The sequence below is a fragment of the Cavia porcellus genome, unplaced genomic scaffold, assembly GCF_034190915.1.
Source record: "Cavia porcellus strain 051 isolate PalLab524CR breed Dunkin Hartley unplaced genomic scaffold, mCavPor4.1 scaffold_27, whole genome shotgun sequence".
Lineage (NCBI taxonomy): Eukaryota > Metazoa > Chordata > Mammalia > Rodentia > Caviidae > Cavia > Cavia porcellus.
In genome coordinates, this window is record NW_026947510.1 from 26,621,120 (window position 1) to 26,647,730 (window position 26,611).

At 34.6% G+C, this 26,611-nt stretch overlaps 1 protein-coding gene across 21 annotated transcripts in view; it reads right to left on the minus strand.

Moving 5' to 3' along the window:
* LOC100723598 (tyrosine-protein kinase Fer) overlaps positions 1-26,611 on the minus strand; it is a 449,398-nt gene that overhangs the window by 247,748 nt on the left and 175,039 nt on the right. For 2 of the 21 annotated variants that reach the window (XM_063238117.1, XM_063238116.1), the window contains one exon: positions 3,118-21,263. The exons of 18 other annotated variants lie outside the window; for them this stretch is intronic. In XM_063238117.1, the coding sequence (XP_063094187.1) occupies positions 21,246-21,263 (18 nt within the window). In that variant the 3' untranslated portion in view covers positions 3,118-21,245. Of the gene's footprint in view, positions 1-3,117; positions 21,264-26,611 lie in introns of those variants that run through there. One more of the 21 variants, XR_010043818.1, reaches the window with a different exon arrangement.

Consider the following 26,611-nt stretch of genomic DNA (forward strand, 5'->3'; position numbering starts at 1 on the left):
TATCTGCTGGAGTTCCACAAGACTTACTGATTATATCTTTACTTCAATTCATACTATTCATCTTATTTATTGTCACCATTGCTTAATGCTCATTATTGTTTAAATGCCAAATATCAAGCTCAAAGGTCATGTCCTTTCTTTCACCTTTGAAACTATCTCAAGTTTGACATTAAACTTTCATTATAAAGACAGATGGGGTTGGATTTGCAGACACTGTATTTCACTCAGTTATTTAATAATGGAAGAACAGTTTCAAAAGTATATGAAAAGGAAAAAACTACAATTATTCCACCAAAGAAAAAGAAAGTTTTGAGCTGATTTAATAGATTCTGTGGCTAAATTATACCCTGAGGGCTTTAAAACTGCTTAGAGAAACTTTTTCCTGACTAAAATAGCAAGTGCTAGAAAAAGTATTTACTATACGTTTATTTAATGAATGAATAAAAACAAAGATCTTTCAAGTACAGATAAAATATTAATTTGTTTGGGCTTACAAACTTTGCACAAATCAAGTGGGAATCCTGAAATATATGTGTAGTTAACTAAAACAATCAATCCATCTTTTTGAAAAGCTTATTTTTTATCTTTTTATCTTTTTATTAAACTTTAAAACTTTACAAATATATAACTGGATACTTTTGGTAAGTTGTGTTTTAAATATTATTCTATTTTAGAGAGACCATGATCTCTCATGGTCTTTAATCAATCAGGATTACTACATATTTCTATATTGTTCCCTTAATGAGAACTAGAATAAACTATTTAATATTCTAATCATTTGCTTTAGTGATAAAATAGAAGCTACCTAAAATACATACTCCCTATACAGATACGTGTATATACATAAAAAGAGGTTGCTATGCTGTATCAATCTTTATATCTATTCTCCATATTTTAGCTTACTATAATTTTCTTGCTGTTACACTATCCTATTACAAATGAGAGTACCTCTGTACAACATATACTGTATATTGGTATATATATATATATATATATATATATATATATATATATATTATATTATATATATGCGTGTGTGTGTGTTTGTGTGCAAAAACAAATATTTATAGCAAATGAGTATGCACAATGTGAAAACACATACTCATTCCAATTCTCAACAAAGCCGTATTTTGTGCCAGATAAATTATGTACATATTTTAATGCTAAGAGTAAAACAGTAAGACTAATAATATCAGTGTGAAAAACTATAGATGTTGTGTAGAAACACATTGTACAATATGCCAGGATACACAAGCCCTGTATTGCTTGATTTCATTTAAGCTTCATCTTAAAAATGCTAATGAAGATGACTCAATTCTCTCTTTCACTGACTAATTATACAACATTCTCTCTCTCCTTTTTTTTTTTTTTTTTTTTTTTTGGTCTTATAAATACACATTACCTATGTCTATCTTTTGGGACCATTAACTATATCTTATCTCTTTCAACCAAAAATGTCGTTTCTATTCTATCTCTTAATTCTACAATGTATAGTGTGTATATATTACATAAATATGGCATATATACAACTATACAATGCATATCAATGTATATAAAAACACAAACCAGAAACATGAAGTTTACATGAGTTAGCAAAATCATGTTTCCTTATGGTATTACCTGAGTTGATATTATTCCCACTAAATGGATTCCACTTATTTTCAGTTTCACCAATGTTTTATTTCAGTGTTCATGCTAATTTCTCAAAAACAACCCAGGTAATGTAAAGAGGCTATTTACTTTTGTGTTTGTTTTAAAAACAATTAAATGGGTGTTTGTTAGCAGCAGCCACCAAACAGCCTGATGACCCTCCCAAAAGCAGCCTCCACAAAGATCTGCTAGAGCTGGATGTAGTCACTGGTCACAGTGGCCACCACACCTCTCAGAAGCCAGGGAAGCACCACTCTCGCAGGTGGCTTCCCGGCTCAACAGCTCCAGCCCTGGCAAGTCCAGCTCCTACAATGGCAGCAACCCCAGGTATATGTACCATGCCAGGCCAAGCTGGCTCTACACAGTTATGGCCATTGTCACTTCCACATTCTGCACCTGGTAAAGAACATGCAGATGCCTCACCTGCCCTGGCTGCCAAGAATGAGCCCACCCTGGGCCTAACCCAAGAGACATGGAGCATGGTGGCCCAGAGTGTAGGGGCCCATGGGCCTACCCAAAACACCTGCTGTTGCACCAGAAGCCAAAGCGGTATGACCAGGTCAGCCTGCGTGCAACATGCAGCAGAACCCACTGACAAGCGCAGCAAGAATGCCAATAGCAACAAAGGGCAGCAAGGATAGAAAGCCTATCCAGACCTCTCTGGTTCCTGTCCCAAGCACAACAAGAATGAGCGAGAACCCAGGATTGGAGGTACTTTCAATTCTTCATGGAGTGCATGTGGAAAATGACATCAAAAGATACCAGCAAAAGAACAGTCAGAGGTTGTACCTGGAGTAAGAAATGGTCAAGTCCGGACTCAGCCTGAGCAAGAGATGAGGAAGATCATCTACCAAGAAGGGGTTAACCACAACAGGCTCAAGAGGGTAGATGGACATAGCTGTGGCTGTGAAAATCAAACCCCTGGGAATCAAGCAGTGTGCCTGGCCTCAGTGACATAGCCAGAATTCGTGCCATGTGGGCTAGTCCTTCTATTTGCTATCTGCAACCTATCTTCCCATGTTACAATGGAGTAAACTGTTACAATATAATCTTTTTGGCCCAAAATTGTGTTGCCTGAGGCAGACAACCCCTCCCTCTTCTGCTAGCTATGCCACTGCCTAGCCTAACAGGGACTGTACACCAAAAAAACCCCTGAGAAAATAGATGTGCTAAGCCAGAGCCAGAAAGCCATGTCAAGGCTAAGAGACATCCTGGTGGAGACAGGCAAAGACTGGACAAAACCCACTACTCCTTCAAAATGGAACACTGCTTCTAACTAGATGGGAGAAAGGGGAGGGATGGCAGCCTGTTGATCCCAATGATCCACAAGCACTTGGCCCAACTCCACAACACTGAGTTGACTCTGGCCACAGAGAGTGTCTCCAAGATAGGTTTCATCTAATGAGACAGCAAGCCTGATCTGGATACTGGATACTCATATCAAACCGGTAGTGTTTGTTTGTTGTCTCTCTCTCTCTCTCTCTTTTTTTTTTTTTTTTTTTTTTTTTTTTTTTTTTTGATAAGGGGGATCAAACTCACAACCTTGTGCTTGCCAGGCAAGTGTTTAGGCCACTGAGCTAAATTCCCGGCTTCCTGGCCCCTGAGTTTGTCTTTTTGAGACAGGGTATTGCTATGTAGTTTAGGCTGGCCTTGAGGTCACTTTGCAGCTCAGTGTGGTCTTAAACTCACAACAATCCTCCCGCCTCGGCCTCTGGAGTGCTGGGATTACAGGCATACACTACCATGCCCTGTGACTCACAATTCTAAATCCTTCAGGAAGGTGTTGGGAACCACATCAATGAAGACAGTATGGAGTCTGATGATACCTGGGATGATCTGTCTAACCATAGGTGTGGGAGCAGGGAAAAAACCTTGGAGAAGAGAGCACAGAAAGGACCAGAGGTGCCTGGAATTTTGTGGCTGGAACTCCAAATTGTATCATGCTGGAGGTGCTCCTGCAGGAAGAGTATGCCCAGTTCTTGACTGGTGTATCTTTCACATGATTCTCTTTCAGATACAAGTGGGGCAGCTACCCTTTTAGGCCCCTACCCCCACAGAAACCCAACTGAAAGTAGGAAACTAGGAACACACACTCCACATTGTGGCCCAGGCATAGGGAACCACTCAGACTGAGTCAAAGTTCAGAGCGCGTAAGGACATTTCCAAACATCCCTGAGGATACGGCCCTGTTGTCAGCACAGGTGCACAGTGGGACCTAACTACATAACCATGACTTAACAGTGGACAACTACACATGCACCATGAATCCAGCATGTAAGAATGTAAACAGGTGATAACAACCTGCATAAAAGTTATAGAAAAAAGACACAGGTGGCTCTTGCACTGTGCTCTGCTCTGTGCTACTGTTGTTATTGATGTCATGCACACACACATTCTTTAATCTAGGGACCTCATCTGCAAAAAATCTCTCTTGAGCCTCCCAAGTGGGCCAACACTAGGTAAAGGTGAGCACTGAGATCAGGGCCTCACCACCAAAATGTGTTGCTCTGCCTACTGTTACTTAGTAAGGGATGGGGCACACAACCTGAAAGTCTACCAGTTCTTCAGTGCCATCAATTTCTGCAGTGACATCCACAAGCAGCAAGCCCCTGCATTCCCATCATCAGCCACCCACCCCCACACTTCAGATTTTGATGCTGTGGATGAAAAGAGCTTCAAAAATAAGGCCAGTGAAAACTGCACCAAAACCTGGGACAAGCCCAGTACCCCTGAACATTTATTTTAGGAGTTCACTTTCCAGAGTTTCTGTGATGACCTTTAAGGTGCCCAAGGTCTTCGAGAACAGAAGCTTCACAATTTGAGAACTCGGATCTAGAAGTTCTGATCTAGTGGAAGAGACTGAAGGCTACCAGCTGGTATACACAGAAGTGATGGCCATGGGCCCTGCAACTGCATTTTCAGAGGGTAGGGGCTGCAGCTGTTCTTAAACCATCTGACAGGGAAGCCCAGGGGCCTTATTTTCAATTAGTGGGTTGACTACATCACTTGAAATTCTGCTCTTTACCAAGAAAACTCAAAAACAAAAAGAAACTTCTTTTTAAAAGGTCTCAAGTCTGGTAGATGATCATTTCTACATTCTGCTGAAGGGTAGCAAGGATGTGGGGATGGGGATATGAGTTTGAATTGACATTTAGGCACCTTTATGCATTAAAACAGTATTTTTAAAATTTTAGTACAGTTTAGAAGGCATTTATTCCATTAATATATATTTTCTTACTAAACTATAGGGATTAACTCTGACAAATCATGCTGCTGTTATTTTCTACATTTGTGTTTTATCCATAGCACTCACGTTTAGGAAAAGACTTAAAAATTGAAGAACTTGTAATAGAAAATCTCTACAATATTTTTAAAAAGGTAATGTTTTACTAAGATGTCATAGACTATTTTATCCACACAATGGTTTTTGATTTTGCATTTTTCCCTGCATTTCACAATTATAGTATGTTCAAAGCTGCTTTTTTTTTGCTTGTTGCATAAAATAATATAATAGTGTGAGCAAAGTATTGGTATGGGTGTGATTTCAGATGTCTGATGTATAGAAAGTACTACATGAAAATGGTTTTTCTGTTATAAAATCATTACTGCTGTTCATAGCAGGTTCTGTGAATGTTCTTACCTACCATTTTTAAATAAGGGATTCTAGACAGTGCGTTGATAACATATCATGTGGGTGATGATCTTCACTATGATTGTATCCCTTATTATTTTGTTGAAGACATACAGATGTGTAATTGAGAAATGGGTGGGTACGTGTGTGTGCATGTGTGTGTGTGCGTGTGTGCGTGTGTGCGTGCGTGTGTGTGTGTGTGTGTGTGTGTGTGTGTGTGTGTGTCTTGGGACTGGATTTATTTGGGGATAAATATAAACATTTTTCATACAATATACTTCATACCAAAAAGAATTAATTTGGCTATGCCAAGATATTTAAGTTAACTGTAGATCTATGTCTGTGTTTCTAATCAGTCTACTCTCTAACTCATGATGTAGCTGGTATGAGGAATTCAATAGCTAATACCCCACAACTTAGAGCTTTTACTGAAAGACCACCCACACTGAAAACTTTATTGGACATCATTCCTCCTATTTCCTTAGCTGAGATGTTGGCATGCTGACTTAAATAAACTATGGTTCTTTGATATTGTCTTTAGTGTGCTTTGAAGTATCAAATCTTAACGGTTTAAGCAATAATTTTTCTAAAAAAGATTTTTCAGAATGACATTGGAATAAAAATAAGCAATACATATTAACATTATATATTACATATTCAGTAAAAAATTCTTTTATGCTTTTTAAAAGATCTGATGCATTCTGCTTTCACTATTTTTCTGTACATTTTAGCATATTTATATCTAGACAACAACACAAGTTTATCAATGTCTAAAAATACGTGTGCTGATCTACACTTGTAGGAATGGCATATTCTAAAGTCTGCTCTACTATGGTATCCTGACTCACACTATTTTTACTATTTTATAGAATAGTAATGCCACATTATTTACAGCAGTCTGACATACTTTCATGTGGCAGGTTCTTAGGAACTCAATTATTTATTGATATATTATTGCCTCTGAAAAGCTTCTAGTGGCACAATTTATCATTGAAATTCTGAATTCTCTTTCATCAAAAAAAGATTTAATACTCTGTATCTGGAGTATGGTTCAAATCACATAATCGAGTCTTTAAAAATTTATTGCATATACAAGAAGCATAAGGCTCATTAGGAACACAAAAATTATGATGCATTCTTTCACCTTACACTAATTACAGGGGCAATATGAATGCTTACAAATAACTAACATCATGGTGAATGAAGTACAAATGATCTTCAAATCAACAGAAATGTATTACATGCCTAGCTATATGATTTTAATCTCCTTCATATTAAACAGTTATGTATTCTCATGCTCACTCCACATGCAATTTTCACAATAGAAATACAACTAAATATCTATATTTACATAATTGCTTTCTTGGACATATTTCAAAGGTTTATCTTAACTATTTAAGTGCAATGTGAGAGAAATAGTCAAATATATGATATAAAAAAGAAAAAAATTTAATGTGATCAAATAAAGAAAAATATATGTAGTAAGTTAGCTCATCTTTTTTTTTTTTTTTTCTTTTTCTTTTTTATTGGTACCAGGGATCGAACTCATAACTGCCTGATTGCGAGGCAGGCGCTTATGCCGCTGAGCTAAATTCCCAGCCCCATAAGTTAGCTCATCTTTAAAAATCAAATGGAAAAAATGCCAGAGAGAAAAGAATATGCTAAGTGATTTAGAATTCTGTGTGTTCTGTAAGTTCACAGATGCCAACATTTCCTTGAATAGAGGTGTGATAAGATGGAAGAATAGAAATATCCTTCATACAACTTTGAGAATGAGAAGTCAGCCCAACGAAGGTGAAAATATATCCTAGTCAGAGAAAGGGAGGAAATCCATAGTCCAAACAAACTTTGTCTGAGAATGACTCCATCTGATACTGGAGAAAAAATGCATTCTATCATTCAGTAAACTCTCAGAGGGCTATAATCAGATACCACCTTGATATGAGGCCTATTATTAGAAATTGAGCTCCTTGAGAAGTTTTAGAGTGCTCCCAGTTAGGGGCCCTGGGAATGCTGGGCTGAGTGATAGGAGAAGGGCATCTGAGACAGGCTGAGGGGACTGTGAGACAAGGGCATCCTGAGTGGTCTGCGCAGCACGGAGTACTTTCCTTTCTGTTCTTTCCCAATTTTCTATAAAATCTTTCTTCTTTTTCCCTTCACTTTATTTCTGCTATCTTTTGTTTTGTTTTATTAATTTTTAACTTCTTACTGTATTACACAGTATCTTTGTCTCTTTTTTGCATTATTAGTCGTGTTCTGCTTATGGTTTTTTGATTTAATTTTTGCTGTATTGCTAGATCTGGTTTGCTTTTATTGTAGGGGTGATTAATGGTTGTTTATTTTTCTTCTGATCAGTGTTGAAGATCCAGTCCAACACCATAAGCACACTGAGTCCTTTTCTATCAAACTACACCCTCAGCCCAGCTGAAAGAAACTGTACCTTATTCAGTGATGACCAGTTCTGCTCACACCTTGGCCAGAACTTTTCAAAACATATTTTGCTAACAAAATTTTAGAAATATCTGCAGAGGCTGCAGAGGCTTCAGAAGGAGAGGGGAAAGGAAAGAGGGAGACTAAATTGTTGCTTTATACCACTGATAGAGCAGAATAATAATAATTTGTCATGTTTGCTTTTTATAAGCATAATAAAAAGATATGAGAATAATAATGAAATCCAACTATGTAGAGTTTACAGAAATAACTACCATATGGCATTTATTCATGTCTGAGGATAAGAATGATTTCAGCCTCTAGGTAATTTTCTTCTATATTATCAAGTAATTCAGAGTTTTCATTTTTTAGATTCAGTCTGTAAGAATATACACAATTGTATATGTAATGATCTTGTTTTAGTGGAACATCATATCCAACTTTTATACTTCTATCTTCTAAATTACTAATTTGATTGAGCAGTTTATATAAATTTGGTCAGTATATTCTCAATTCTATTTTCTATATTTCTTTTTGCCTTTACAATTTTAACTAGTAACAAAGAAAAGTATATGATACGTGGTTCTAAAAAGCCTTCTGGAGATCTTACACATGGAAAAGCATTTAGAAAGTAATGCAAGAAACAAGAGGACAGAAAAGTACTGGTATGTGTCTTTGGCCCAGCAGAATCTGAAAAGTTGTGTCCCTTATACACAGTTCGACAACAGACACCATGTCTGTTTTGTCTTTCAATGCATTGCCACACTGCGTGGTACTGTAGCTTTTCAACAAATACTTGTTGCTTGCATAAAAGAGACAGAGAGAGAGAAAGAGAAAGAGGAAGGAAGGAAGGAAAGAAGGAAGGAAGGAAGGAAGGAAGGAAGGAAGGAAGGAAGGAAGGAAGGAAGGAAGGAGGGAAGGAGGGAAGGAGGGAAGGAGGGAAGGAGGGAAGGAGGGAAGGAGGGAAGGAGGGAGGGAGGGAAGGAGGGAGGAAAGGAGCAAAAGAGGGGAGGGAAAAACAGGGAAAGGCCTGGCAAGAGGTGTTAGAGCAAAGGAGAAATCAACAAGTGAGTACAGGAATATATGTATGTAATTTAATTTATTGTAAGCAGATTTTTAAAGTTCTCTCACAGTTCAACCCTCTTTTCAAAGAAAGAAATAGCCCGTTTTAGCTGACTTAGAAGCACTTGAAAACAGGAGCCTTTTAAATCACCATTTGTCTCCTGCTCTTGTAAACTTGACTCTTCTATTAAAATTCTAAAGTGCCTAAAGGCAAATTTTAGTGACACATTTCAGATGAGTAATTCCAGTATTCCCTTTGCTCTCAATTTAGGAGCTCCATATGGCTAAGAAACACCACTCATCTGCTTGATATGTTGATGAAACTGCTGAGAATGACTGCCATGTAAAAATGTCACTGTCATAAGATGATAATAGTTAAGCACTAATGTATAGACCTAGAGGACCAGTATAAATCACCTATCTAGGTTTTTGCAAAAATCAATCCAATTTTGAAACATAATTTCAATTTAGTTTAAACCAAAGCACCATTTTTAGGTGTTAAACAGTAAAGTAAGAGAAAAGGGGAGGGGTTTTAAGGAAGCAAGTAAAGGATAAGTAATTTGTTATGATCTAAGTAAAAATCTTGGCCAGAGATGCTATCAGTTTTGCAAATCTGTGCTAGTAAGTTCTTCCTCAGAAATGCTACTTGTAATGTTCGATTATCCCTAAAATTATTCTTGGCCTCATACACATTTCCACATCATCACAGTAACTGAGGAAGATACGAATCATTAAGCTCATTAATTCACTCATTCAAGAAATATTTACTGGACACTTACTAAGTGCTAAGGAACATACTGACACCAAATCTGCACCTCCTTGCCATTATGAGGTGTACTCTATAGTAGTATTAGTGTACTGATATATTAGTAGAAGTTTTAAATAACCACAGAAACAACAAACATCTATGCTATGCAAGTGTTACTTCATTTAAGACAACAGGACTAATGAGGTTAAGGTTATCACCATTTTATGAATGAGGAGATGAGGCTTAAAGAGGCTTGTATCAGTAAATGTGTAATTATAGAAACTGAAATTTTGAAAAAGAAAGTTAACATGTGATGGGATATCTGATATTGCTCAGGAGTCAAGGACATGTTTCTGAAGATATAATATTTACAGTTCAACTTTTGCATCAATCTAATGACACACCAAACATTGGCTAAGTTTTTAAAATTTTAGTTATATAAACTTCACCATTTCCTATCTCATAATCACCTCAGAATGATTACAGCAAATATACAGCTCATAAAGGCAATACAAAAAAGTTCATGCAGAATACTACTTTAGATAGAATCCTTCAAATTCTGATGAGATGGTGAAAATCAATTTGGAACATCACTTTCTCTAAAAAGTCATAAAATAGGTTATCTCTGCTTCACTGATTCTTGATTACTAGAAGATTTTGAGATGATTCAAGTTTTAAAAGGCCATTGTTTATACCTCAAATCATTACTAGTGTATTCCCTGATGATGTGATTTTCTTTCTCTTTTTTCTGAGCAGAGCATGATAGCTCTGACCCTCATCTGCTCCCCACCCCCAGCTGCATGAGTTCCTTTTTCTAGCCACCGGAGCCTGGGGGAACAATACCTGCTCTGCTAGGACATTGCACACCTTCCCCAACTGCTAGCTCTCAATGCCCACATAGAACATGTGCCTTGCTATGGGCAGTATTCAGCCATTCTGGATCCCCTAATCTCATATATCCCTTTACCTCATGCTACCTAAGCCCATCCCACTAACCTGCTATCTTGATCCATAAAAAAACCCAACTCAATAAACTTGACTGGAACTCTCTTTCAGAGTTGTTTGCTCCAGGAGGTCTGGCCTAGAACCCTATGTTCGGATTGATACTGTGTTCTTTTATCCTGGGATGTCACTGTTTACCTAACAGATGTATGTATTTTTAATCAAATTCCTACTAAACTATCTCAGCTCAAATTACAGAGATAAGGTAACGAAAACAAGTTCAGGTTAGCTTTTTCCTCTCTACCTATATTAGTCTACATTATTGTTTCTCAAACTTTAGGAAGCATCAGAATCACTCAGGGGAAATGGACTTGTTAAAACACAGAGAGCTAAGCTCCATTCCCACAGTTTCTGATTCTTTATGTCAGGAGTGGAGCCAGAAATCGTGCCTTTTTTTTAAACCAGGGATCAAACTCATGACCTTACAATTGCCAGGTAGGCACTTGTGCCACTGAGCTAAATCCTTGGCCCCCCCAAACATGCATTTCTTACAATGCCCCTACATGATGTGGACCTTACTCCTCAGAACTTAAAATTTCAAAATCACTACTCCAGAAGGTACATCATACTGAGATGCACTATTAAACAAAGTGAAAAAGTACTTAATATTTCCTAAATTAATACAATTTAATAGGCTAGCATCATTGATACCTACACAAAGAAAAGGGCGATAGGATGAACTGCAAGCACCATGTCACTTGGAGATGCCACATCAAATAGTGTTTAAAACCAAAGATGCAAATTTCTCTGGTTAGAATACAAGCTCTGCCATCTAATACCTTTGCAGTCATGAGCAAAACACTGAACTTCTCTGTGTTTCAGTTTCCTTATTTATAAAACTGGGAATATAATAATATCTACTTCATGGGGTTTTTATAAGAATTAACTAATGAAGTATTTAGAATAATGTGTGACCTGTATTTTATACAAATATTTACAAATAAAGGCTGGGCTCCTGAATAAAAACCCATATAACCTTTTTCTTAGATCTCAACCTATGCACAGCTGTTCTGAGACACTCTTCTCCCCACCACTGTGCTCCATTTTTTGTGGCTTTTATCTACTCAGAACTTAACTTCTGGCCTCCATCCACTGTAGAGAAACCTCTGACAAACATTTCTCAATAATAAATGCTTAAATCCTCATTAAAGTTGTAATTATGCTTTTTATTCTTCACTACTATTTCATCATCCTCTCATTTTTAGCCTATTTTATTAAACATATCTTTGAAGCTTCTCCAAATTCTTTGTTGCAATGAAGCAAAGTATGTACAAATCAATTATCCAGTAAATTCATATTACTAATTTTTTCTATGTTTAAATTCTATAATTATTATGTAATGAAAATAAACTAAAACACTTTACTAATATTCAATTATGAACTAAAAATGACTTTTAGTATTTTTATTACCATTGACAAAATGATGAATTATATGTTAGTCCATGTACTTACATCAAGCTTACAGGGAAGAAAATTGCTTTAATTGTCTACAACCTCAAGCTAAGATTTCCAAGGGTTAAAAAAAAAATGTCACTTGCCATTAATCAATTTGGACTTGACTTACGATAATCCAAATACCTAGAAAAATTATTTGATTTGCAAGATCTACTATGTTAATTGGAAATAATATGAAGAAGCCCTGAAGGGATGACATACCAGAAATCAGTGAATTACAGATAAGTAATTGTCTCCCTAGCTACTGGTAGTTGCATAATACTTCAGAACTAGTGATCTCAATAACTTCCCCATCTGGATCTTTTCTAGTTTTACTGGCTCTTTCTTGATGGCTACTACAATGTAGGTACTACTCGTTCCACTGAGTAAGTACCAGGCTATCATATCTGTCTTATTAATTATACATTCCTATTCATGATTTGATATTTTTACTTCTTATACACAATAGCATATGTGAATACTAATAGTACTTAATGTTTTTTAAACTATTTTTCAAATTACATTTATTATCTTTTGTGTACTATCATTAAGCCAAGCTCAAGAAAGACAAAGATGTGCTTTGTCCCTGACTTCAGATCTGCAACTAGAAGTATATAAAATATAATATAATTTCAAAGTTACACAATAGGTGATAGAATCATGCTTGTGCAGAGTTCTACGAAAAGACAACCTAATTTGAAAGGTAGAGTTAAGAGAGAAAGAGAATTTAAACAAGCACCGACGCTCAAAATATACTTCAGGAAAACAGACCAACATTATAAAGACAGAAAAGTACAAAATAGCCACATCCTGAGAAGTAAAAGGGACTTTGGTAAATTGCAAACTTCAGACAGGTAAAGGATTAAGAAGTGAGTCAACCGGAAAAGCTAAAAGGAGCTGCATCACAAAAGGCCCTTGTAAGTTAGAATGTTTCAATCTAAACAGTTGGAAATATAGATTCATTACAGTATTTTCAGCATTTAAATACAATCAGCTATCACTTTAGATGTTTCAAACATCTAAATCTGGCAGGGGGCAAAGACTGGACAGCTTACAAAAACAGGTGATTCTTTACATATCAATGAAGATCTCTGCTAAGGTAGCAGCAGAAAGGATATAAAGGAATAGCCTTGAAAGTAATATATGAGGTACAAGTTGCAGGAATTCAGGACTCATTCAGTGAGAAAGTTAAAGGAAAATAAGAAATACATGAATGTTCCAAATATATTTTATAGCTGGTGAAATGGATGGTGTGAATAAAGACCAAAATGGAGAAACAGAGTCATGGGGAAAATAGAGGACTGCTTCAACACAATAAGCTCACAATCGGACATGTTGAATTATAGGTTCTATATTCTTAAACATGAATTCATACAAGACAGTTAGCAGGAAAAAGAAAAAAAAGAGGCAAGAAAGGAGGAACCAAGTTGGGTAAAGTAGCAAATATTAAATCATGGAAATCCTGAATAGATGAAGAAACTTGCAGTGATTCAAAAAGCAAAGGAATTATCACAAGTTCATTAAACAGTAACCTAACATGATAAAATGCAGAAGGTTTAATCTAAAACCCTAAAAAAAAAAGGCAAATGAGTTGCCAGGAAGACAAGTGTAAAGTGGTAAGATCTCAAATGAACAAACTGACCTGAGTGGGGAAAAAGAACTAGGGGACAGATCACTGGGACCTACCCCTCCATCCTCAGGCTAAGGCACTCTTCTGTGATACATGTTTCCTATCAACTCCAAGCTCTCAGTCATGGCTTCCATGTATGGTTGGCTCAGGTCTGTAACTCGGACCCTGAAATTGCTCCTACATTCCAGGTAAGTGTCCAGAGCACATCTGCTTACAGAACACATCTACTGAAAAGTGTTTCATACATCCAAACTAGACATGCCCCAAATCTGAAGATCCTTAGTGCTCGAAGACGAGGATCAAATCTGTTAGAATTAAATAACAGCACCTTTTAATATTTCCAATTTTACTTCCTGCATCAGATTTCTACTGCTGCTATAACAAATTATCATAAATGCAGTGGCTGAAAGCAGCACATATTTATTGTCTTACAATACTGGAGATCAGAGAATCAAAATAAGTCTCCTGGATCTAAAATTAAGGAGTCACCACAGCTCTGTTCCTTTTGGAGGTCCTAGGGGAAGAGTCTATTCCTTTCCTTTCCCAGCTTCTAGAGGCTGCCTTCATTTCTTGAATCTTCTTGGTCACATAGCTTCTACTCCTACTTCTGTAGTTTCTTCTTGTGTGAATCTCACTCTCCGTTTTCTTTCTTTCCCACATAAAGATATGATGATGGGTCCACTTTACGTAACCCAGGTTAATCTCCCCATCTACATAATTACATCTGCCAAGTTCCTTCTACTATGTAATAAAACATATTCACAAGTTTTGGGAATTAGGGTGTAGATTTATTGGGGGTACTACTATGCCAACCACACCTCTCTTCCATCTCCTCCTCATTACCAGTGTATGTCTGCATCCTGGTACATAAACCTGGAATCCTGATAGCTGTTCAAATGTGAAAAGGAATTTTTCATCCCAGGATCAAATGTAGCTTCTCTGCCTAAAACAGTATGTTCTGTCCAGCTGTTCAGTAGTGACACACCTCGTCTATGTGTACAATTTAACCCACTAACATCTCCTCTTGGAAGCCATCCTTAAACTGTCAAAGTAATATACAATTCTCATATTCTCTAAACTACCATATAATCCTCTAGAATGAAGCTTGTCACCTCAACCATAATTCTTATTTACCTATGTGTCTTCCAAACCGGACTCTAATCTCCTTTGGGCCATGGTCTGTCACAGTCACCAATATATCTCAAATAACTCATATACTTTCTTTTATACAAGAGACATAATTATGTATTTTTTGGATGCTAACTAAAGAGATACAGACATGCTAAACACCCCCTGGATTTTTACAAAATTTTCACCTTTTTATTTCATAGGAACATTGATGACACTCCAGACATCTACACTTAAGGTTTAAATAGAACTTGAGGAGTCTTTTGAAAGTTATTTTGAGAGATTCAGAAAATATTGAATACCTCATGGCCCAATATTGCGGGTATTTTAAAAATGATTCTATGACCACCAACTGAAGTGACTATAGGGTTTAAAAAGAGAACAGAAGTTTATTATTTAAAAGATGATGAAGCATTACTAGAAAGTATTGGGGAAATCATACCTCTTAAACACATCATTAAGAAACATTCCTAATGGTAAAACCATAAAACAATGAGTCCTATGGTTTGAATATGACATAGTTTTATTACCAAGAGTTATGCTACAGTCTATGATGATACTACACCAAATACATTCAAACTCCTCTGATCATGGAAGCTAAGCAGGGTCAGGCCTCATTAGTGCTTGGATGGGAGAGATACACTAGGAAAAAAAAAAAAACCCTGACACTGGCTGATTCTAATTTTATTTTCCGTTAGCCATCAATGAAGAATGGATGAGATACAGAAGATTGTAATTTCCCTCTGTGTATATTTTCTATGTTTGGATCTCGAATGCCCAATTTGCCCTCAAAGAAATAATATTCAGAAAGAAGACTCTCAGGAAGCACCTGGATTGTGGGAGCTCTAACCTTGACATCATATCTTAACCTTGATGAAGCTATTGATGGCACTTACTGGTAAGTGGTGGAAATATCAGCAGAAGCAGGTAACTGGAGGCATGTCCTGGAAGGGTATACTTTGTTCCTATTGCCTACTCCTCTCCTGGCTGTTATGAGGTATGCAGTTTTCCACCATACCCGTTTAACATGAAGTTTCTGCCATACCACAGCCTAAAAGCAATAGATCCTACTGACCATGAAGTGAAACCTCTGACACTGTGGGTCATTTCAGATATTTCTTCCTTGATGCGTTTTTCCCTAGGCATTTTATCAGTGATAGAAAGCTGCCTAAAATAGTATCTGTGTTAAAATTTTCTTCTGGAGGAAGTTTTAATGTATATAACCTGTATATAAATGACAGAAGGAAGAATATAAAGTTTAGCTTTTTCTAAAACTTACAAATACATATGAATGAGGTTTTCCAATTTAAAAACCACTTAAAGATATCTTTTTAATGTCCTTGGTCTTTCTTACTTAAATCCTATTATTTCAATGTCATTAAAAATCTTAGCATGCAAATTCAGTCTCTGGTAATAGAATATGGGACAAATCTTTTGTGGTATAATTAAATTGCTATTTTCAAGGACTAAGTAGCAGAAGGTGAACACTAATTTAGTTAATATGATAAAAAAGATCAACAGTTCTTTTAAAAAGTGAAAGCAAGAGCAGTTGCTCTTGTATATCATTTTTGCTTTGAAATAGTTTCATACAAGAAGATTTTCACAAATAAGAAATATTAAATATCATATGACTACCTCATAATTTTGCTATCAGAGAAAAATCTAAACAAGGTGTCAAACACAATTTTGAAACCAATTAAATCGAGTTTCCATTAGTCTAAAATACAAATAAATTGAGCAAGAATGCACTAGCAGGGTAGATATGTACCTCAGACGTACAGCAGATGCCAAGTGTTGGTAAAATCCTTGGGTGCACACAGGCACACAGACACATACAGAGACTATACCAGGAATATTTTCTATCTGTACTTAAAAACACCTATAAAATTTGCTAAGAGCAACTAACTCTACTGCAATGAAAAAGTAACTTTATTTTTAGCACTGGAGACTAAACTCAGAGCCATGCACATGCTAGGGAAGCACTCTACCATGAAAGGACATTCCCAGTCCCATATAACTTCTAGTAAAAAGCATAAAAGACAATAATATTATAGAAAATACATTATTATACAAATAGAATTAAACTAAATATATCCTATTCAAAAAGGGATTTCATTCATAAAAGACTTTGGAAAGCTTCAGTGTTCCAATTTGGAATCTCTAAACGCTAAAATTTCTACATTATTCTATGAACACGAAATTTCTACGAACATTTTGTTTATATTTGGGGGGGCTGTTTATGTTTTTGTTTATATTTTTCAAATATTTTAACTTCACAAAATGTCTACATATTTCAAAAACAATTTCAAATATTTACTAACTAGTATGTGTTAGACTCTGTCAGATACAAATGAATACAAATGTCTTTGTTGCTTGAATAGTTCACTGCCTGATAGGAATGTCAGACACATAAATATAACAATAATACAAGACCAAATAAAGTAAGGGCTATAATTATTATAGGTCTCCACGTAAACTGAGAGAGAAACATTTCTATGGAATGGTGTATGACTCGTGTACCAAACAAATGGACTTCCAATGAAAACGGATACCACATCATCAGAGGTTTTTCATCTCAGAAATTGTCTCACTTTCTCACTACTGAGATGCAATACCCACCTCCCATAAGTTGAAGGGAGAAATTTTACATAGTATATAGAAGTTTCAGATCATAAATTACCTGGCTCCAAGGTAGAGCAGCATGGCAGAGGGCTATGAGAAAGAACTCATGGCGAGGCAGATAGGAAAGAACAAGGCCTCCTTCTTCCTCCACTTTTTATTCCACTCAGGATGTGAATCTATTTTTGGTGGGTCTTTCTCCCCAGAATAGGTCTTTTCTCTTCAGTAAATCCACTGTCCACATCCGGAACTATGCTAACCAGTAAGTATCCTGATCACATCCATGATGCAGTATCAAATACCCATGATCCAGTCATTCCTAACAGCCTCACCTATGAGCACATGAGGCTTTGCAGGGATATCCAGACATAAACCATAACAAAGATTTTGTTTAGCTGCACTTTGCAAGAGCAGAGGGAAGAGAATGTACTGAGCAAAAGAAGTTACGTGACTGAAGAGAGCAGTCCCTGACAGAAGCAGGAAAGGTATCCTCTTCTCTCTTGTCAGGCCCTATGCATTCTCTGCAGTCTCCTATGTGCTTTGATTTACTGACCACTTCTCTCCTTACTGAAGGACAGAAATACCAATAATAATATACATACATACCCTTACTTCTAATAGCAAAATATTCTAAATGGTGTATAAGTCCATCAACACATGATGAATGGATAAAGAAAAAAGGTATAAATTCGCCATAATATTAGGCCATACAGAAGAATTAAATGAGTCATTTGTAGGAAAATGAATTCATCTTAAGACCATAGTGCTAAATAAATCAGACACAGAAGGTTCAATATTGCATGGTTTCTCTTATATGAGAAATCCAAAGAATAATTAAAGAGCAAAATGAAAGATAGATAGGAAGAAACAGGGAGGTAGATTTTATGAAGATGGGGAGGGGATTCAGGGATGGAGAGAAGAAGAGGGAGGGAAGGGGAAGTATGTATATGTACTAATACCCCAGGATGAATGGATTCATATGTACCACAAACATACACTAATAAAGATATTTTTTAATTGGAAAAGGAACATTTTGCATCAGAATCCCTATGTTCTTTTTGTGGCGAATACTTTTCTTCTTTATACATCTCCCTGTCTTAATACATAGTACTGTGGAATTTTTAGAATACCAAATACATTCTCAATGGCTAAGTACAAGGTTTGAAAAATAACACATCATACAAAGATACTGACCTCTGGGCTTGGGATTTAGCTCAGTGGCATAAGCACCTGCCTAGCAAGTGCTAGGTCATGAGTTCAATCCCTGGTACCAATAAGGAAAAAAAAAAAAAAAGATGCTGACCCTCCATAAAAAGTTAGAACTTACCATTTATAAGATAAAATAATCAGAAAGAGTGTAAATTTTTCCCACAAGGGCAAAGAATGAATAAAAAAACATAATAGCAGTAACCCACTCCATTTGATCTTCTAACAATATTACTAAATATTAAGCTGTTTAGATATAATGTAAATGTCACAACTGTGATCTTTTGTTATACTGATAATTGTGTAATCTTTTTAACATACTTAATGCTAACTTATTAATATTTTGGGCATAAATATAGAGTCTTAGAATTCTGAATTTTGTTCAACAAAAAATGAACACAGAGAAAAATGCTGATACAGAATATTTTATACTAATATACATAATATTTTAATATTATGCTCTTTTCTATTATTAAAGGGCACTAAACGCACAACCTGTGAAACTATTCCTAAACTCTTATAGACACATTGTTGAGGACACTCTAATTTAAAATTCCAAGAGAAAATTTTCTTTAGAACTTGTTGGCATAAAAATTTGCTTTAAACAAATTAAAATTCTTCTCCCTTTCTAATCATAAAATTAGTTAACGATCTCTATAACAATTTTCAAGTTCACAGATAAATTTGAAGCTCAACACAGAATTTACATAGGTCTTTAAGAGCTTTTACTTTGCATTTTATTACCTGTTCTTAAATTTTCATCATTACTTATTTTTTATGATACTGATAACATGGTATTATTTTAACATTATTGTAATATAATTTGATCATAGCTCTATACAAGTTCATTTTGAAACAAGGTAAAGTAAAAATAAATTTTTTCTGCTTTTTAAATGTGCCAGTAAATGCCTTACATTCTTTGAGTGATTAAAAGAACAGACAGTGTCTAGCAGATTAGTGAGTCCGATGGGACCATCACTATATGCAGAGGTGGCTAGCTCACATGCAACACTTAGCCTATCCAACCTTCAACAGAATGGTGTTTTCCATCTGAACCCTAAACCCTAAATGTGGTAGTCAAGGGTCTCTAAAATCTGTTTTGCCTAAAACTTTTAGATTATTCACCTCTAAATGATATGCTTCTGTCAAATTCATCTTTCCTTCCTTAAAACAGGTTTCAGAACATCCTGCATTTTTGGTTTTCTTTATCAAGTGAGTCCCCTACTCCATCTTTCTCTATGAAAGATTTGCAGAACATTTGTTCCCCTTCTGAATGGTACAACACACACTTTTATTTTTAAAATAAGCTTTTATTACTTTTTAAAAGCTTCTGTCAAATTAGTGTTCACAAAATCAATTTACTGGGTATAGATATCATAAAAAGTAACATGCATCACATGAAGAAAAGATAAAAAATTTTGTGAGATTTCAGTTCTATACACACACAGCAATACTACTAAATTAGTGTGACCTGTGTCTCAATATAAAGTACAACTTCTTCCTACACATTGTGAGGAACATGATTGTAAAATACTGCTTTATAAAGTTTTCTACTAAACGTTATTATATAGTTTCTGAAAAATTTACACATTATATAAATAATACATTCAACAGACATTAATTAAAACCTAGACTTAAACTACCAAAAATAACCCAATAATTTCTCCTACCCAAAATAATCCTAACTAGTACTCTGGAGTACAGTCTTTCAACTAGTACTCCAGAGTATGTATGTATGTATGTATGTATGTATATATATATATACCGTATGTTTTATCATATGAAAATGAGTTAGTACTGCAACAGCTTTATAAATTACCTTTTCTACTTTAAAAATATGAAATATAAATATTTTGTCACTTACCAATCCAATAAAGCATCTCCTTGAAAAGTTGTAATGCTTGAGGAAAGCTCCACATTTTCAATGTAGTTTAAATTTATTTTTGAATGAGTAATATAATTATTAAAATATCAAACATAATGAGTTTTCCTTTTTTCTCTGCAACCAATTTCAACCCCATTCCCAAACATATAACCTCTGTTATTAATTTCTTGCGGATATCGTCCTCTTTGTTTTTTTATTGGGTTGGTTGGTACTACAAGTCCTCATGCAAGACAGACAAGCACTACCCATTGAGCCACACTTCAGCCTTGTGTATATTTTCTAAGTTTCCTTATCATATAAATTCAAATTCAGGCAAATGAGCTTATACTCTCAGATTCACACAAAAGATAGCATAGCACAAACTTTGTAATTTATTTTAGTTTCTTTTACTATCAGTGGATCTTGGAACTCCCCAATCGACATATAAAAACCTCCCTCATTAACAATACTCCACCGAATAGTGGACCATAATTACTAAGGAGACCATGACTGACACAATTCCATATATATACAAACCAAACTGATAGAAGTGTTATTGCTCAATGCTGCACACATTTTATAAGTTTTTAGAGGTTTTCCAACTTACAGTTTTAATGCAAATCTTAGTGATTTTTCTCTACATCTTTGTCAAGAAAGTGAGTTATTGAATTATGAATTTAGGCTAACATTTTATGTAAAAATAATATTTTGTTAAGTTTTAATTTTCCTTTATTGAGACTGGTGAATCATCTCCAACATCTTCATAGGTCATTTGTATTTCTTTTGCTGAACTATCTACGCATGTACATTGCCAATTATTTGGATATTTGTCTTTATTTTATCAATTTCTTGTAGCTCTCTGTAAAAAAAAAGAGATTTGCCTTTTTGTTGTATGAATTTGCTTTGGTTCTTTAATCCTGTCTTCTCTTCCTCTTTTCTTAATTTATTTTTAAATGATGCATAAAAGACATAAAAATTCTACAATGAAATAGCATGGTTTTAATACATGTAGACATTGTATAATGCTGACGTCAGGCCAAATATATCTCTCTCCTCTAACATTTACCACTGGTGAAAAGTTTTCAAATATTTTTCTAGCTTTCTGAAATATATGATATATTACTCTTGTCCATCGCACTATGGAATGCTATACCAGAACTACTTGACCCCCTGAAACTTAACACCTTTTGTCAATCTTTCCCCATTCTTTTCTCCCTCCTACTATCCAGAATCTCTAGTAGTTACCATTCTACTCTCAATTTCTATGAGATCAACTTTGTTTAGCTTCCACATATGAATAAAGTTCTATGACGTTTGTCCTTCTGTATCTAGCTTATTTCAGTTAATATAATAATGAAATAATCTCCAACTATTATATGACTGAATAGTATTTCACTATGTATATGTACCACATTTTCTTGATTCATTCATCAATGGATGCATATAGTTTATTTACATTTCTTGGAAATTATAAACAATGTTGTAATAAAAAATGGGAATGCACAAGTCTCCTGATGTACTTATTTCATTTCTTTAGGTTACATACCTACTAGTGAGACTGCTGGCTTATACAGGTAGTTCCATTCTAATTAGTTGAGGAACATCGAAACTATTTTCCATATTGGCTATACTGGTTTACATTTTCACCAACAGTGTGCTTTTTCGATAAGACTTCTACATAATCTGAGGTGCTTTTGACTACCTTAAGATGTACTTTAAAGTTTGTGGATTATACACAGCTTCTACTTTCATGAAAAATGCACTTTGGATTTTTAGATTTTTGTGGTTCTGTTTGGTTTTTTTCCTATGGTATTGAATGGAAAACAGGATAGAGAAAAAGTAAAAGCAACTGTATTCATATAAAAACTCTTCTTACACATTTTCTTTGTGATTCAACTTCAAAAGATGATAAGACATCAGGTAATATTTGTATTATACTATCAAATTTATGACTTTCATCTTGCAATAAAAATTCCAATTACTTTTAAACTTTAAATTCATGCTTTTTCTGCCATTCCAAACATCCCTCAAATATTAACAGAGTAGGCAGAAATGTACAGAACTCACTACTGAAGAACCTGGTTCTTCAAACCAAAAATAAAGGCAGTCTTAGGCAGTCTTAAGGATGTAACACCCACTGAGGAAATCAGTTACAGAAAATCAGCAGCCTCCAAGCCCTTATTCAGTTTCTTGAGACATCACTGTTTTTTCCTCTGGTAAAGGACTAGGCTTTTGGTTTCATTTGTGCTGTGCTGGGGACTGAACTCAGGGCCTCACACATTCTAGGAAGCATTCTACCCCTGGTCTACATTTTGAGATTAAGGATATATTTTTTTTAAAAAGTCAAACAATAATTTATATAGGCTATGATTGCATTCTTTTTTTCATTTTATGTATATAATAGTTCAAATCTAAATCCAAGTTTAATTTGGCTTCCCGGACTATTTTAAAATACAGAGTAACCATTATCCTGTATTCTACCTTGCATACATGCCATAGTTTCTACAAGAGTGTCTTGGTAATGAGACCAGTAGTGTAGAATTTAGGGCTATATCCTGATACGGCAATACTGGATTACAGAAAAAATCATTTTGAATTACTAATGTTACTGATATAGTACAGGTTATAATTTATGCTACCCGGGATTGTAATAAAAATAGTAAACAAAAAAATCAGTTTCAGATAAAAATTCTGAAATTTGCCAAAAATATGATTTAGGATAAATTATAATCTCTGCATTTCCTCACCTAACAATGAGGATATTAATAATTTCAGTTGTTGAAAAGATGTAATAAAATGATGTAAAAGGTTTTCAGCAGACTAAGCTATTTTTTATTTCACAATTTAAATTTTTCCAAATTTGCCTTCTGTTCTGATTTAACTGTCCTATGGAAAAGGTATCTGAAAGATATGATACTGAATAGTTCCTCACAACTACAAAATGTTTCCTCATTATAAATGTGGAAAATTACAAATAGGGCTATTGCATGATGCAGCAGGAAGCTAACTGGCCTAAAATGGTATCGCTGATCCTGATAAGACAATTTGGAGTTTCTCCTCCTTCAAATTCAAGGCCCACATAGAGAATTAAAGCATATTCTGATAAATTTCCTTATGAAAAGACTGGCAAATTTTGTGTCTTTCCTCTGTCAATAGACCTAATTAATTGATCTAAAAGAGTCAAATAAACAGAATAGTGAATATTCTAATTAAAAACTTTTTTCAAAACTCTGGGTTTTCACAATTATAAATTTAATATGACAAGATATTTAATTATCTCATTTTCAATAGCTAAAAGAAAGGATTACTCTTCTATTTGTCACATTTTAAACACACAGCACTTTAAAAATTTCCCACACAAATGACAGCCTAAGAGAATTAATTGCAGAAGTACAGCTACCTTAATGCCTCCAAAAATAATATTACTGGAAAAAAGTTCTTAGAAATTAAAATTATAGCATTATGTATCTTATCTGAATAGCAATATTACCAGTAAAAACTTCCTTGAAATTCACTATCATTTTTAAATATAAATCTTAAATATATAGAGGCGCACTATGAAAACTTGTAAAATTTAATGTTGCTCCTACACAAATTAAGTCAATTTCCTAAATTATACAAGAGACTTTTGAAGATAATACATATTTCTTTATTAAGTTAAACTAAATCTATGCTCGTCTCCCATCGCTCTCTCCAGTGACCATGGTTTTAGCGTGTTAGTCTCTGTGCTTCCTCAGTCCACCAACGAACTTTCTTTCCCCAGACACTCATGGAAGGTAGCCAGCCAGCAAACACATATATGGCTCTCCTAATTGTTTATGGTTGGCATATGTTCTAATAGGACAGTATCCATTCTATACTAACTGCTAACACTTTAATATTATCCTTGCATATCACCAACAGATAACTTAAGGGGAACTCAAAAGTGCTAGTATTTCCTCAATGAATTCCATCTTTCAACAAAAGTTTATTGAATATATATACTCTGGTCCATCACTCTTCTAGGTACTAGGGATCCAGTTGCATTAATTGGCCAATATAATTCTGCCTTAAGAAGCTTGTATTCCACTTGGAGGAAATAAACAAGTTAAAAATATATCCTATGATATAATCACAGATAAACATAGCCATCATTCAGAGATATTCACAAAGTAAGGATAGATTATTTTAGATATGGAATCGAAGGACTCTGATAAACTAATGACTGAGCAGAAACTGAACTAAATAAAGAACAGACTATACACATGTCTATTGTATTTGTTAACTTGTAGATGATGAAATCAGCTGATGAATAACCCCTGCTTATCAAAAAGTAGTTTCCACCTTCCATATATTTGCATAGCATTTGGTAGGCAGCACAGAAAAATCAGTCAGTGGAAGGTGAAGACTAGATGGCTTGGTCATCTACCTAAGTTTTATTACTATGAAAATGGTCCTGTTTTCTCTATCTCTGAGTAAATAATGATATGCATAAAAGAAAAAAACTATTTTGACTACCATAGGCACTATGACAATACACTTACATTTTTATAGTTAGAGAAAAAATAAATGAAAAGAGAAACAAATGGGGAAAAATATCCTGAGAGCAAAATAACCTTCTTTATGTAAGCGAAAAATGAAGTCTAGCATGAAATGAAACATATTTTATAGCACCTTATATGGTCAAACACATTAACTTCTTACATAAATTAAATCAATAAATGGATTCAGTAATACAAGTACAAGTAAATTTTCAAGGAAGATATTTAACAGATAACAGCACCATAATAAAATCCATGTCAATTTGTTCTTCACTCATAATAGAAAATTAGCTAACTTTTACAACCTTGGGATTGTGATTACCTCTTATGAGTAATGTGAAAAGTACATAACAAAATGTACATCAAAGTAAGAGGATGATTTGCATATTTCAAATACCAGTACTTAAGATCAGATTAATAGTCAGGAGTTCCTACCTCATAAAACCATTATATATAGCCCTTTAATCTTCGATACCTTCCTGCATACATTTATTTTCATAGTTACTGCCATAAAAGAACAAGATAATAAACTCCACAGTGTTAGACGTAGAGAAAGATAATAATTGACTATATTATAGTCAGAGAATCAAATCAATTATCTAGGTTCATTTCATAGATAATTTTATATTGTGAAGGCTATACTTTTACTTGATATCATATATTCCTATTCATGTCCAGGTCTACATGATATTTCTCTCTGTAAGGGTTTTGGCATGTCAACTTAGATCTGACTAAATGTAAAGACAGTGGAAATATCTGGCTGGCTTGTAAAAAGGGACATCAGTATCTGTGAAAACCTAGATGTACAATGTGTTACCCTAAAATGCATAAAAGTATCTTCCTTCACTGAATTTGATTCATACAAGAATATAACAGAATTGAAGATTATACTTTAAAATGTACAATTAAGTATATGAAACTCTTGTGCCTTAGAAAGGGAGGCAACAGTGATAAAGGAGATCTGAAAGGTGACACCTGGGTTTATTATTTTGGAAAAACTGGAAATCTGATGAGACAAATTTTGGCATAAATTCAGGTAATAAACTCACTCTCATTTAAAAAATAGAAAAAATTCTGAGTTTGGGAAAACATAAATCTGACTTTAACATATACATTTGCAAGTTTTGGTGTATAAGTAGTAAATGAAATCATGAGAATAACTTTGAATAAAAAAGGATAAAGATGTTGAATTGTGTATAACAGTATCATATATTCACAGATAACAGGAAATATTTGAAGACTTATTTTATGAGAGAAAAACAATGACAACCACTAAAAACAGAAAAATTTTGTGTAATTTTCTATAACTAAAATAGAAAAATGAATGGAGAAATCTTAACAAAAAATGAACCAATTTTATAACATAAAAGGTAATACAAGAAGGCCAAATCCTTAGCTACAGAATTAAAATGTTGAGCAACTGCCTGTCTGTCAAAATCTTCAGTGAGAGGACTATTCACTTCAGCCCCTGAGTGAAGACTCATACAAATAAGGACATCCATTTCTAGTCACAAGGCAAACAATAATTTCTTAACATTCAGTTACCTATATCTAGATTATACACCAGCATTCTCAAGATTAACATTTCAAATTAACAGTCATTTGTGGATCAAACATCAAATCAATAAATATTACCTATCCAATTCTATGACTGCCTTGTTTTTTCTCTGCTCTTCACATCAAGACA